Below are 14,202 nucleotides of genomic sequence, written 5' to 3'. Positions count from 1 at the left end.
AGTTCATCAGTTAGTATTCCAGTCCTAAGCAGAAGCCATAGAGAATTAGAAAAACACTATTCTACTCTGTATTTTCAACACTGCTTGGAGTTTTAATCTTAGAAAATAATTTCTAGTAGTAGCCATCAGGAAATAAAATGCTTTTCTTCCTTCTCTTGACTTTTTTCTGATTTCAACAGTAAATGTGCAAATTAATTCCTGTGGTGAAATCTCAATACTTTTTTGGTGTTTTCTTGCCAAGACACGAACATGCCCTCTTAGGTTAACAGCAGAAGCAGTGGAAGGTCAAGTTGGGTTAAAGAGGGAACACAGAAAATGTCTTCCTAGGTGAACTGATCCTTTACAATTGTCATCATCAGGATGCTGCAGAGATTTTTCTGGGTTAAAATGGTTGAAGAGCTGTAATGGAGCTAAGCAGCTAAATCATATTTAGCAACTAGGGGGAATTTTGGAACTTAACTTCCTCTTCTTTTAAAAACTCCAGCCTTGATAGATATAAAATTATCTGAAGGTGATTATCTTCTGTATTTCCTTCTATCAAGTAATAAAAGAAGCATTGTCTTTCAGGCTAAACGAGCCCAGTTCTTTTAGCCTCTTCCCATACCTCCTGCCAAGTATTAACTGTAGGATATTCTACTTGAAGTTGAGTGACAGAAGTATACAGCCCCTTCAATTCCACTTCAGGGTTTTGAGAAGAGATCCAATGGTTTAAATGTTTAGATCTTTATATTCTTCGCTTCCTATGTTAGTGCTAACATAAGGGTTTTTTTCATGCAGTATCAGAAAATGTACCACCTTGCTCTGAGAAAAGCTATTTTTTCTCTCAGAAAAGTTCATGTGCTGTACTAAGATTTTGATAAACTTCTACTTTTTAATAGTTTTTTTCACATATGTGCTGAAAATCATGTGAGAAGTTATTATTTATTATCAAAACCAGAAATTTCCAAAAAGATGTGAATTAATTTACAATTCGTAGCTCTCATTGCGAAGAAGAAATTGTTAGAGCCAACCTTAAATATAATGGAATAATGAATATGGAGAAAATGTCTCTACAATAAACTGTTTAAGTATTAATGTAGCATGTTGCAGTAGTGATTTATGACTGGTGAGTCAGACTTGGAATTCAGAAGTTGTTTGACGAAACAAAGCAAACAATATAAAGATTTTGTATGATTAAATTGCTTATTGCTTAATCTCAGTTCACTATTAGCTTTTGTTAAATTAATCCAAAATAAAATCAAATCCAGACCCAAATCCCAGACCTTCTCCATAATGGTCTGAGTAAAGTCAAGTAGAATCTACATTCTCTAGTGTCGAGATGCTCATTAAATTTGGAGGTTTATGTGAGAAACCATTCAGTTATGGGATTGAATCAACTGCTGGCATTTTTACAGTGAACTTCGAGCCTTCATTTAAGGCATCTAATATTAGTGCATCTCCAATTATTTAATATGTGTAGCTATACATAATTTACTGTGTATCATAGCTAACATAGATCTGGCCAGCCTCTTTTGGTTTGGTTTGGTTTTTGTTTTGTTTAGTTTAAACAAGGATTTCCCAAAGCTCAAAACAGGACTTTTTCTACTTTATGAGCTGGGAGGAGAAATCTCGTCACTCCATTTTGGGTCTGCTCCAGGTGTGAGTGCCCAGTGCCGGTGGCATCCAGATAACTTTAAGTAGAGCAGCTGAGGCAGGGTTAGAAGTTCCCTTGGCAAGATCCTAGACCCAGCTTTTTCACAGTGCCTTCTTGGCTACCTCTAGGGTGTGATTGCTGCTTGGATGGTCCTTGTAAGCCCTGCTGGGGAGATAGGATATTTTGCCCAGGTGGATTTCTTTCCTTGTTTGTGTGTGTTTGTAGGTGCTTGGGGACCTCATTTCAGGATAGCCTGTTAAAAGGGCTATCTCACTAATGCTGTCCCTTTCATACTGAGGCATGTAGTGTATTTTAATGTTCATTGCACTTGCTTACCTAGAATGGTAATCTTAAGGTAAGGCAGTCCATTTATTCTTACCTAATTTGTTTTGTATTTTGTGTTTTTAAATATTATATATCTGATAGAACATGGTATTTCCTGAAGAGTTGAAGGAAAACCAAAAACTTGTATCATATTTTGTTAATTCTTTGCTTGACTGTATTGAGTTTTTACTTTTATAAATCTCTATTATGTCACCTTTTCTTCCCAAAGAATTATTTATTAACATTTTATTTTCCTCACACAAAGACTTTTCTACAATTCACATTTTTCTGACCAGTCTCAGAAATTTCTGACTCACTGGTACATTGATTGAAAACTGATTTGTATATGGAAACTGGGTGGACTATTTAAGTAATAGCCTATTTTCAGCTTGTTTACAGTCTTTTATAGATGTATTTCTTTGGGGGTTTTTTGGTTGTTCTTTTGTTTTTTGTTTTTTTAACTAACTTAGGAACAGCTAAACAGTGTTTTCATTGAATTGGTCTCCAAAATGGTGTTTGAACCTTAACCCCAAGGTTCTAGAAAAATAAATTAGTTTCTCTGATCACACATGTACAGCACAAATTTTAGTAGGTACAAGTCAGGTGAGCCACTTCAGTACAAAACAAATTTACCCTCAAAGTCAAGTGTTTGGAATGTGTCTCACCGTTTTCACTAGTTCTCTACAAAATACCTACTAACATTTTATGCATCTGTCTTATTTTTTTCCATGTATGGATTTCAAATATACAGGACAGCATAAGTACCCTTCTCCCTTTAGTCCTTAGGATTGCATTAGAAGACAGATAGAGATTCTTTTTTGTTGTTGTTTTTTGATAGACTCAGAATCGTATGAAGCTGATGGCTGACAACTATGAGGATGACCACCTCAAATCCTCATCCCATTCCAACCAAACCAACCACAAGCCCTCCCCTGACCAGGTAATGTGTCTCTCTTTTTCACTTGTAAAGTAGTTTGTAGTATGGGGGGCGATTGTTTTGAGTTGAATGTAATTTTCCCTGATGTGCTTTGCAGTACCTTGTAACAAAAATAGCATTCCAGCGTGCACTTACAAACCAGAAATGAATGTTGCTGTTGTGCTGGCTTCCTTGAAAACTCCTGAAATGTGAACAAACAGATCCCAGTACCAGTACCAAGCTGTTATTAAGCGGGTGGAGAAGAGGGGGCAGACAATGAAAGGGAAGAAAGAAATTTTCTGCTCTTAAATTGCCAGACTGGAGTCCTGTCTGGCATATTCAAACTTCAGTAATTCAGGCTTACTGCTTGAGTGTGTGGAGTGTCCAGGACTGTTTCTTGTCTTCAGTAGCAGGAAATCATGCTCCAGGATCAGCTTTCTGATCTATGGATTGCATACAAGCAGTTCCCTTCATTTCCCATGAGGAAATCCTAGCCTCTGTGCCAAATGAGCACAGACTGCTCCCTCACAAACTCAATGGGCCGTGAACTGAAGGAAAATCAATTTAAAATCTCAAAGGCAGTGAGGAGACTCCTGTGTCATTTACAAAGCACAGCCATGTGCTTGATAACTATCAGAGAGATTACCTATCCCTTGAGAAGCACAGAAAATGCCAACATAATTGCATATCCCATGTTGTAATCTCATCCATTCCAGTTTAATTAAAATATTAGCAATCATTAATCACTGCCTTGACAGAGTGAGGGAATGGTTGGCCCTCCTCTTTGCCCTCTGGCTCATCTAGAAATTGTTGAGATTTGAAGAAAGGCATCTCACTCTAGAACTTAGAGCACCCACCTAGTGATATGCAGAAATTATGAGAAAGGTGCAAGAGGAAAATGACAAAAACCTATTGCATATTCACCTTCTGAAAACAGATCTTTAAAACATCACTTTTTATGTCCATATCAGAAGACAGTAAGGAATGTATACAAAGCAGAAAATTACTTATTTTCAGAGCAGCTTCCTTTTGCATCTGGTTTTAATACCCTCCTTCAGATGATAAATGAAGAACTGTACATTGATTGGCTTGAATTTTCTGCAGTGTTTTTGGAAAATGTTAGTCTTACCTTCTTCAGGAGAGTGCAGATGTTAAAATTGCAAAGTAAATGCCTTTCCTAATCTTAATATGGAGGAAATGTTAGAATATCTGTTGTTTCTACAGTGCCAGTCTACAGAGAAATTAAGCTATCTCCAGAATGTAACTGTAGTATGCTTGCAAATGAATGCAGCGTAGCGTTCACAGATGAAGTGAAAAGATAAAATGTAAAGAAAATATAAAATTTAAGCATTTAAGGAAATTCTGGCAAAGACCTCACAGGGGAGGGCGATAGGGAGGAAGGAGTAGGAGGAGGGTCTGTCTGCACTTTCCCTTTTCGTAAGGGCATTTTAAAAGCTGGTGAATCCTACAGGAGAGCAAAAAAAGCTGTACCTCAAGGTGGCTCAGAATATTGCATAAGGGATTAAACACTTTGTACTACTGTTTGTACTTATGTATGTGCTTTAAACACTAACCAACTCTTTATTTCATTCCCATGCTGCTCTGGGCCTTTTCTCCCATTGCCACCTCTGCACCGCTAGGATGAGGAGGAGGGCATTTGGGCATAACCAGTCAGATGCTCTTAGTTCAGCCATTTTGTTCAGAACGGTGAGAATCAGCTTTTCTTGCCAATAGAAAAGTTTCCAACACTCTCACATCTCTTTCCTGTGTGCTTTGTGAAACCTGGTTGTTCTCCCTCCCCCTTGCTTGCGTAGTCTCTGCATGAGGGTGTTTCTGGTGTGTTTACGTGTAGTTTGTGATTTTCTTCTTCTAATCATCATCTCATTGTTTCATGATGTTGTGGGGAGAACTTTCCAGGGCATGTAATCGAGTTTCTATGCAAAGCAAACTCTTAATGTGTACAGGAGAACAGGAAATGTCTCTCATATCATTTATCATTGACTTCATGGAGGAAATGTTTTCAGTCGGGTTCTTTTTTAAAGCAGTTTGCACTGTAGCCAAATCTATGTATGCTTTTTCGATTCTGGTTAGTAAAGAATTTGCTCAGAGATAATGTTCCTCCTGAAGATAATGTTCCTCCTGAAGGTTTTAAGCATGTTGAGATCTGCTGCTGAGATTGCTGCCATGCATGCTGACCTAACTAGTCACAGATATTTATCAGCTCCGAGTAGATGAGTCTTGATATAGAGTAAGAATATACATTTTCTATAAACTTGAAGACAAAGAGGAATATCCCATTAACCTTCCCCTTTCCTTTCCATCTCCCTCATTCTCTCAGAACAATGGGAGAGAAATTGGTAGCTATTTGTCACTTAAAGTACATTTTGTTTCTCTATGTCTGTATCCACAATTTTCTCTTTTCTGGAATCAAATTTTCTCCCCAACAACCTTCATTGCCAGAAGAGAAGGCAATACAGAGGACAGAGCCCTTCTCTTCACATCTGTTCACTGGCTAAGAAAAACCCCATACTTTACTGACCAGGAGCTACAAAAGTCAAATATCAATTATTAGGACACAGGACACAGGATTACAGTATCAGTTTTAAAGCAGAATAAATTTATTTTAGGTACTTCAAGTATTTTAAAGTATAGAGATGCAATCACATTATTTTAGTATTTTATATGAAACTTTTTCTTTCTTCACTTATCCTTTTAAGAAGAAATATTTCACATGAGCTTCTTCACAGTTTTCATTAGGTTTTGATTTTTCCATAACAATTATTTGAAAGAAAACTTTTCTGAAAATTTCTGTGGAAATTTTGGACCCTTGTATTTCTGAAAGTTATTACTTTGTGTTAGTTTTGTAAAAAACATTTATGAAAGAATAAGTTATTATCTTATCTCTTCACAATTGCTCAGTAAACTGCAGATTCTCTGGATAGACCAGATCCTTCTTTTCAAGTCAACCATCTGAAAAATTTAATCCAACTCTGGCAGTGTCAAACTTGAATTTCATGCCTTGGGGTTTGAACTGAGCAAATCTCTTTAGTGGAAAATTTGATAAAGTGCTTCATTAATTTTCACTCGCTATTGATTTCACATTCTTTTTGAATCACCGCTCTTGCAATGGTTATGTGCTAGTATACGATATTAAAAGTTTTAGAGATAATGCTTGTAAAGGTCTGCTGAAGCACAGCAATTGAACAGGAGAGATCAGGTAAGTAAATAATGAAAAGGAAGAAGACACTCACGATGAAGGTAGGAATAATTCTGATTTTCATTCTAGAGCAAACACGGGGGTTGTGCAGAAATCACTGATCTTTCTCTTTTCCCCTCTCATCTGCTGATATATTTATGAATCCAATTGTGCTAGGAATATGCTCCCTCTTAGATTACTGAATTAATGCGTGGCTCACAGTAAATAGAGCGTATCTCACCACTTTGCACTTCAGGCATTTTCCTCAGGAAAGCATGTTACAGAATATCCTAGTCAAAATAACGAGACAGTCAGCATCCTTGCCTTACATGAATCTCGTCTGACAAAGATGCCAGGCTCAAGATTGTCTTGACTGATGCCTCCCAGGTCAGGAATTCCCAAGAAAGTACATGTTCTCACCATGATATTCCATTTACTTTTTTTAAAAAGTCCTTATTCTCTTTGTAAAAGCAAAGATGATATAAGTCACGGAGTCCTTAACCTGCATGCGTTAAATTAAATGTATGTGTTCCAATAATTAAAAAGTGACTAATAGCATAGGATTTAGTGGTAACTTTGTTTTTTAAAGTTCCTTTAGGTCTGATGATGTAGTCATGTCTGGTCAATACTGAAGATAAAATGGAGACCATCAAAATACATACAATGGCAAACTACACTGTTTGATTTTTGTGTTTTGGGGTTTAAGGCTCTTACCCTCTAGCATTCTGGAATTGACTGAATCTAACAATTATGCCAGTTCTGTACATGACAGCGTTATCAGATGTATCTCCCCTGGAATGGAGCACTGTTTCTAAACATATGCGCCCTTCCTGTAGTTTCAGAGAATGGTAGTTTACATTTCAGTTTACAGTTCAATGTAAATACCATCTTTCAACCTGAAATAGTCTTTCCTAGCCTTTTTTTCTAGGCTCTCTTCCTTGCTGTCTGAATTTCTTATGACATTTATTCCTCAAATGGATAGAGCTCTATCCCCCTCTATATCCGAGCGTATCCCAATGTGCTTTCTCATGAGGATGCCCCTTCGTCTTTCTCAAGTACTAAAGTGGTCTCGCCAGTGACTTAATTAGTTACTTACTTTTACAAAAAATACTACTTTACACTTTATGATATCTAATACATATAAAAAGATATGTGTGTATACTTCACACCTCGAATACTGTGTTCAGTTTTGTACCCCTCACTGGAAGAAAGACATTGAGGTGCTGGAGTGTGTCCAGAGAAGGGCAAGGAAGCTGGTGAAGGGTCTGGAGATCAAGTCCTTTGTGGAGTGGCTCAGGGAACTGGGGTTGTTTAGCCTAGAGAAAAGAAGGCTGAGGGGAGACCTTATAGCTCTCTACAACTACCTGAAAGGAGGTTGTAGTGAGACAGGGGTTGGTCTCATCTACCAAGTAACAAGCAATAGAACAAGAGGAAATGGCCTCAAGTTACACCAGGGGAGGTTTAGATTAGATACTAGAATAAATTTCTTCACTGAAAGGGTATTTAAACACTATAATAGGCTGCCCAGGGAGGTGATTCAATCACCCTCCCTGGTGGTGTTCAAGAGACACATAGAATATGGTGCTTAGGAACATGCCTTAAGTATTGGATTTGGTAGAGATAGGTTAATGGTTGGTAGAGTTAGGTTATGGTTGGATTTGATGATCTTAAAGGTCTTTTCCGACCTGCTCAATTAATGTAGTTTTCTTGGGAAGGACAGCCATGCTGCCTATGATGTGAGAAGTGTGGGTGTGGTTCAGAAATCTGCTTGTGTCACCTGTGCCCATCAGAAATGAGGACTGTTTCTCTTGAATGGCTGTAGTGGGCATAGGATCACAAAAAACTGTTGGAAGGGTAAAAGACGAAGAATGCAGCAAAAAGCAAGGACACAATAAATGTGCTAAGGGCAAGAACAGACAAAGAGCAAACCCGAAACTCAGAGAACTGAGAGATTTATCCTGGTATGTCATTTATATGTACAGTATGTGCATTTTTAAATATGCATCCTGTTGTGGAGCATTTTTCTTCCCATCTTCCATAGCTCTGGCTTGTGGTAGGAGTTGAAGGCTAGTAGGTGCTGTCACTAGACAAGCTTTTTGAACTCATTCTGTGGAAGTATTTTCTATTAACGGTTGCCAGCAAATCCTGAAGTCAGATACGCCTGCTAAGGAGCAAAACATTTGCTTTTGCTGTGCTTGAATTCCAGGATCAAAACCTGAATATTAATTTTTTGCTTATTAGAGTAACAGTGGAGCAGTCAAGGAGCTAGCATTGAGCTGGAGTGCATAAAAATGGGGATTTTTCAATATGATGAAAATATTGACACATTCCTATTACCGTAAAAATATTGCAAGACAGAACGCCTCTTACTGGAGACAGTTTTCTTTTATACTCCAGTTTGACCAATTTTGAGATAGAAGCAGTAAGTATTGTGAGTTTACTGCTGAAGACACTGACATAATTTAACACATCTCTTAAGATTTGAAGGTGATGTCTGTGGGGGTAAATTATAACAGGAGAATACTGGAAGAATTTTTAAGACCTGAAAAAACAGTCAGTTCCAGTAAAATTTGTAAACTCCTTGTCAAAAACAGTATAAATTATAATTTGCAGCATATCCAGATTACACGTATGCATTGTGTACAAAAGGCTACATTTTTAATGCTGTAATTTGACTTTGCCAGGAGTTTTTCTGTAGACAAGAGTCATCTAAAACTAAGAACTGAAAGAGAGGGAAAGTCATCAATATGAAGAGTGTGTAATTAATTAGGTCTGAATTTTTTAACTATAGCTTTAAATTAAGAGCTCATAATGTTCTAAAGAATATTTTTAATGAATATATTGTTTCTGAAAACAGACTCATTCTAAACAGCCATTTGTTATTATTAAGGGGCAATGGAGCTTGAATGACATTTCTGTACTCTGTTTATTAGGCCAAAGGTATTAAAAGGATTAAAGTAAGAATGATAGAAATAGCTGAATCTCACAGAGAAGCTGATACTAGTAGATACACGCAAAAACTAGTTCAGTGCTCAAGGTGGTAAGCCATGTGTTTCTAACTCGTGTCTGCGGAGCAATTTTGTCTCACTTCTAAGAATGCCCAGGATGAGCATTCACCCTTTTTGCTGGTTTGCAAGTAGGCGTTTATGTATCTTACAGCTAAAGAATGCACAACAAGCCGACACCTAGAGGAAAGTGGCAGAAGTAGGTGACAGGCAACAAGTCATAGTCTGAAGAACTGTGACTACTATGACAGTAAAGAGTGACAGAAATAATGACATTGACGGAGGTAGGGCAGGACATCTTGAGACTTGATTTAACCTTTGCAGAATGTAGAGAGCTGTTTATCCGACTGTCACGCTTCTTTAGGTTCTCAGTATTGTCACTTACTAAACTGTGACCTCGGTAAGCCTTTAAAATATCTTTATTTTCAATATAGTTTTTTAAATTGTTAGATTTTGCAGAATGGTCAAAACGACCAATCTTCCATGCCTGACTTGTGTTACAATGTAATTTACTGGACACAGCACTAGACCATGATTCAGAAGATAAATTCTTTCCTGGCATCGTCTCCAACCACTCACTTGTTCTTTTTCTCCCCGTCTCAAATTCTCTAATTGTAAAATGAGCTGAAGTTTTTTGTGAAGTGGAAGTTTTGCTTGGGAAAAGTGCTACATAAGTGGTAGGTAGTATTATTACATAATATTTTTAAATACTGTTGTTACAGTGATATGATGGTGATTCAAATACCTCATTTTGAATTTGTTCCCAAAATTATGTTATATTTGTATTTGACTCAATTTATTAATACTTATTTTTCCTTCCAAGATCCTGTTCCTTCCCAAAAAAGGGAAAATAACCCATATGTTAAACGTTTCAAGGAGCTGCCATTCCAACACGCTGAACAAAGCTCTTTACACTGCTGCCTCTTCTTCTTGTCGTCTTTTGTCCTCTGACGGGTCATTTCTTCCCCTCTCTAAAAATCTACAAACTAATAGTGCAGTAATAATCTGTCATAATATGTCCATTACAGTTCTTCATTCATATGTGTAAAAACACAATAGAATAAGGTGTCTTATGTTTGCCTTAGAGACATACCCTGTGCAAAATCTGAAGGCAGCTACATGAAGTAATCTTACTTTTACCTAAACATTATCACTTGGTCTGACTGAGAGATGCCAGATTTGTTTTTTCTTGCTGGTGACAGCCAGGGCTTCTCACTCCCACTTTCCAGATGGGCAACCCTTTAGTAAGAAACCTACTGTGATGCACACAAATAAGGTGATCTAACTAATTACTCATTACAAGAGCAGCACTTTGAATACAGTTGTCCCAGATAATCACAGGATCTGCCTTCCATCCTTGCTTTTCTGGAGCCCTGCTTATGTCGGTGTCATCATTAATTATGAAACTGAAAAAAGACTCCTGTGCTGTCAAGCTCAGGCAAGGAGACACAAATTGTTCATGGACTGAAAATTATTGCTCTGAGGAAGTACAATTCAAAATCCTGATTTAGCTGCCATGCAAGGATCCATTCTTTTTTAGCCTTTTCAAGCTTTGCCTTTTTCAGAGAAGAACCTTTTCTACTTTGGCTGTAATAACTGAATAATGGAAAGCCTTTTGTAGTCACCTCACCTTAGTGTAAGTAACAATTCTGTTAAGGGGAACAACTTCAGCAATGCTGATCTTAAACTTAATGTTTTGTTTTATGTTTAATCTTCTACCCTTCCAATTTGGAAGCCGTGCTTTTCCACCTTCTCTCTATTTTTATACCCATGCTGGCATTTAATCTTTTACCCGGTAAGTAAAGAGAACTATTAAACTGGGAGGGGCTAACCTAGAGAAAAATGCTGCCCTTAAAATTATGTTAACATTTGCTCCTAGTCCTCTCCCTCTTTCTGGGAACAGATCTTTTTCCAGCTTGGGTGTTGTTTTGTGTTGTTTTTTTTTAAAAAAACCCACAACTCTACTATTTTGCTATCTTAATAATTATTTTATGTTTTAAGCATATATTCTCTGTCCAAGAATGTTGTATCTACCAGCACAACAGAATGATCTTGATACACTGTTCATCTTCTTTCTGATCCCAGAATGATAAGACTAAGATTTCCAGATGGAATTTTGTAATCTGCAGCTCTGGTATGAATTAAGTGCTCACAACCGAGGTGTAACTGGATTGTATCACTGTCTTCCTATTATTCTTACAGATCAAAGAATAACACAAGTAGATACTTACATTCTAAAACATTCAAAACAGATGGCTGGTTTCTTTTTGTAGAGATTTGTGCTTTTCAGCAAAACAATTGCAAGAAGGCCATCATTCATTTCTACCAAATGAGATTATTCCATGTCTGTGTCTTATTTTCCCTTTTGATTTGCAGCTGAGTTTGCTCTTCTACTAGTGGCTTGATCTTTGTAGCAAGTTGGAATTCTGTGCTCAAACATTTTTTGCTTCTGGCCGCTTCCAGGAGAGTTGTTGCTTACAGCTTGTGACATAGCCTGTACTATCTCACAGTTACTTTGCCAGTTAGATTTCTTATAGCACTCATCTACATCCCGGAATGCAATCATGTGAGGCCAGAAGCTTCTGCAAGCTATGAATGTGTTTTAGGGTGACATAAAGTAGAGGGGAGCTGAGCCCTGGCACTCACAGACAGCACAGAGACAGAAGAGGACCTTTTAGTTGTCAGGAGGAAGGAAACTGAGGAGGGGGAGATGAACAGTGTTAGAGAAAGAATCAAGCCCAAACCTGCTTTCCAACGTATTAACTATGAAAATAAAGCTCAAGAGAAATATTACTAAGCTAAAAACTGATAAGGGCATGTAGCCAGTCTAGACGCTGTATTTTCCTGGCGGGTAAAGTTCACAATTACTGATGGAGATGTTAGGATTTACAGTTCCAACTCCTAGTATACTCACCTCAGGCAGTCAAACTACATCTGATTATTAAATGCAACATACAGATGAGAATTACTATATATATACATGTATGTGTAAATAAGCTTATTACTAATAGGATTTTGCATGTGCATGTAAAGCATACAACTCTAAAAACTATTCCTAAAGATGGATAAACCAGGCATTTGGTGGCTTCTTTACTTTGAAAGCATTACGTAGCAGGTAGAGAGCTGGAACAGCAGAATGAAGACCCAGTGTTAGAGAAGGATGAGACAAAGATTCCTATCACCTGTGGACAGGGAGGTTATAGTTCATGTGAACAGGAAAAGCACTGATTGTGTTCTCTGGTAGACTACTTAAGAAATACCTTCTGTTTTCCATTAGCAATGGAACAGGCAGCAGGGAGACAAAAGAATGCAGCCACTGATACATAAGCATTCCCATGAACACACTCTCCCAGTGTATGTGCTGCTGTATGTGTATGTTCTTTCAAACAAAAGCATATTAGCCCCTCTTTGCTTTTATCCCTTGTAATAGTAAGAAGCAATAGACAAAATACAGTACAGCAAGGAATGCGTGTCCTTTCTTGTTCACTGTTAAATGGATAACAAGTGCTAGAAAGCTCAAATGGATTAAAAACATAAGCAAGATCTTCTTACTTATTCTCAAGTTGCTATCTTCTTGTAAAGAAAGTCATCATACAATATGATTGATTCTGTGAAATCAAAACTTGCTTTATTACACCTCCAAAAGTTTGGTCAGGAAGCTGCTATTTAAATCCTCTGTCATGTACAAGCTGTGAACAGTTGTTAAACTGTTTCCACTTGCTGAGGCAGTATTTTTTTTCTTGAAGATATTCAAATTGTCAGTATCATAAGTCTTGACTACTCAGTTACACAACTTTCTGTAACTTCCTGTACTATTCAAAATTTTACACAACTTCCAGGAACACAATTCTTGAATGAAGGAGATTTTAGTATATTGATGTGGAAGATTATGGATTCTCTGTAGATCTGACCCTACTTTGCCCATTCTGTTTTGCTGCAGAACTAAGCTGCTGGGTTTCTGGGCTCCCAAGAAACCTTGAAGACGGAAGAAAACTTAGACAAATAAGAACAGCATTTGAATATTTACGTTCTGATCTCATCATGCTATTAAGCCATAAGTTTCTTTCCTCTGCTTCAGCTAGGAAAGAGGCGTATGGACTGTTACAGAAGAAAGAGATGCACAATGTGAGTGCCAGTAGTTATGTTTAGGAGGGAGCGTTTGGATGAATTTTCTTGCTTTTGAACGTAAGGGATTGACAAAACAGGTAAAATTAAAGCTGTAGGTAGACACTCACTTCAGCTGTGTCAAAGTACCTTGTTCCTGAATGTTCATATACTCTGATGCTCGAGTTTCAAGCTTCTCACAGTCCTGCCAGTGTATTTCAATTCTGATCTACAGTAGTCCCTGCTATTCCACACATGGTTCCCCGCAAGGTCTTGCTCCACAGCCCATGTAAGCAAAAGTTGCCAGTGTCATGAAAAAGTGCTTCTGGAAATGTTATGTAGACAAATATTTTTTAACTACTCACTCATTTTCAGTGCTTTAGGAATCTTACCAACCCACAGCAATTATTTGCTTCACCTACATTATAAGGGAAAGATTTTCTTCAAACACAGGGAACTAATGACAAAACTACTTTCCCTGTTTTGTGTTTTCTCTGGTCTTCTGGTCTGGATTTTTCCCAAGGTGAAGAGGGTGAACTCTGGAAATCATTAATCCATGGGATTTGCTCATGGTGTATAAAAATTTCAAAAATAATTTGCTATATAAAAATTATTTCCTAATAGATTCTGTCAGAAGTGAACAGAGTAAGACAGCTCTGTCAAAATAGCCCCAGACTGTCTTGCAGCTCCTCAAGCATGTTGTTTTGGTTTCTGAGAAGAGGAGAAAATAAGAAAGGTTAGATTTATTTATTATTTTTTTGCATTTAAAACAAATCTAAAGAAAACAGCCTGTCTGTGATTTTTTGTGTTGTGGTCTTCGAAAGAAACCAAGTATCTGTGCAGCAGTGAACTGAGCTGAACTGAGCTGAGGTCAGGCTGTGTCTTTTTGACAACTTTCTTCTGTTTCCATTTAAAATAATGAAGGGAAGACATCAGTGATAAATTGTTCTGAATTTGGGAAAGCTTTGCACTTTCTGAGCCAAATTCATGCCTCATAAAAATCCATTGCATTCAATGGTTACAA

The 14,202-nt window shown here is 37.4% G+C and overlaps 1 protein-coding gene across 4 annotated transcripts in view; it reads left to right on the top strand.

The window, feature by feature from the left end:
- ERC1 (ELKS/RAB6-interacting/CAST family member 1) overlaps positions 1-14,202 on the top strand; it is a 291,365-nt gene that overhangs the window by 252,907 nt on the left and 24,256 nt on the right. For 3 of the 4 annotated variants that reach the window (XM_051633488.1, XM_051633479.1, XM_051633469.1), the window contains one exon: positions 2,796-2,897. In XM_051633488.1, the coding sequence (XP_051489448.1) occupies positions 2,796-2,897 (102 nt within the window). Of the gene's footprint in view, positions 1-2,795; positions 2,898-4,513; positions 4,581-14,202 lie in introns of all 4 variants that reach the window. The other variant, XM_051633498.1, reaches the window with a different exon arrangement.

Source organism: Apus apus, chromosome 1, assembly GCF_020740795.1.
Source record: "Apus apus isolate bApuApu2 chromosome 1, bApuApu2.pri.cur, whole genome shotgun sequence".
In the NCBI taxonomy this organism is placed as follows: domain Eukaryota; kingdom Metazoa; phylum Chordata; class Aves; order Apodiformes; family Apodidae; genus Apus; species Apus apus.
The sequence above is the reverse complement of the archived record's forward strand: the minus strand, read 5'-3'. Positions and strand labels throughout refer to the sequence as shown.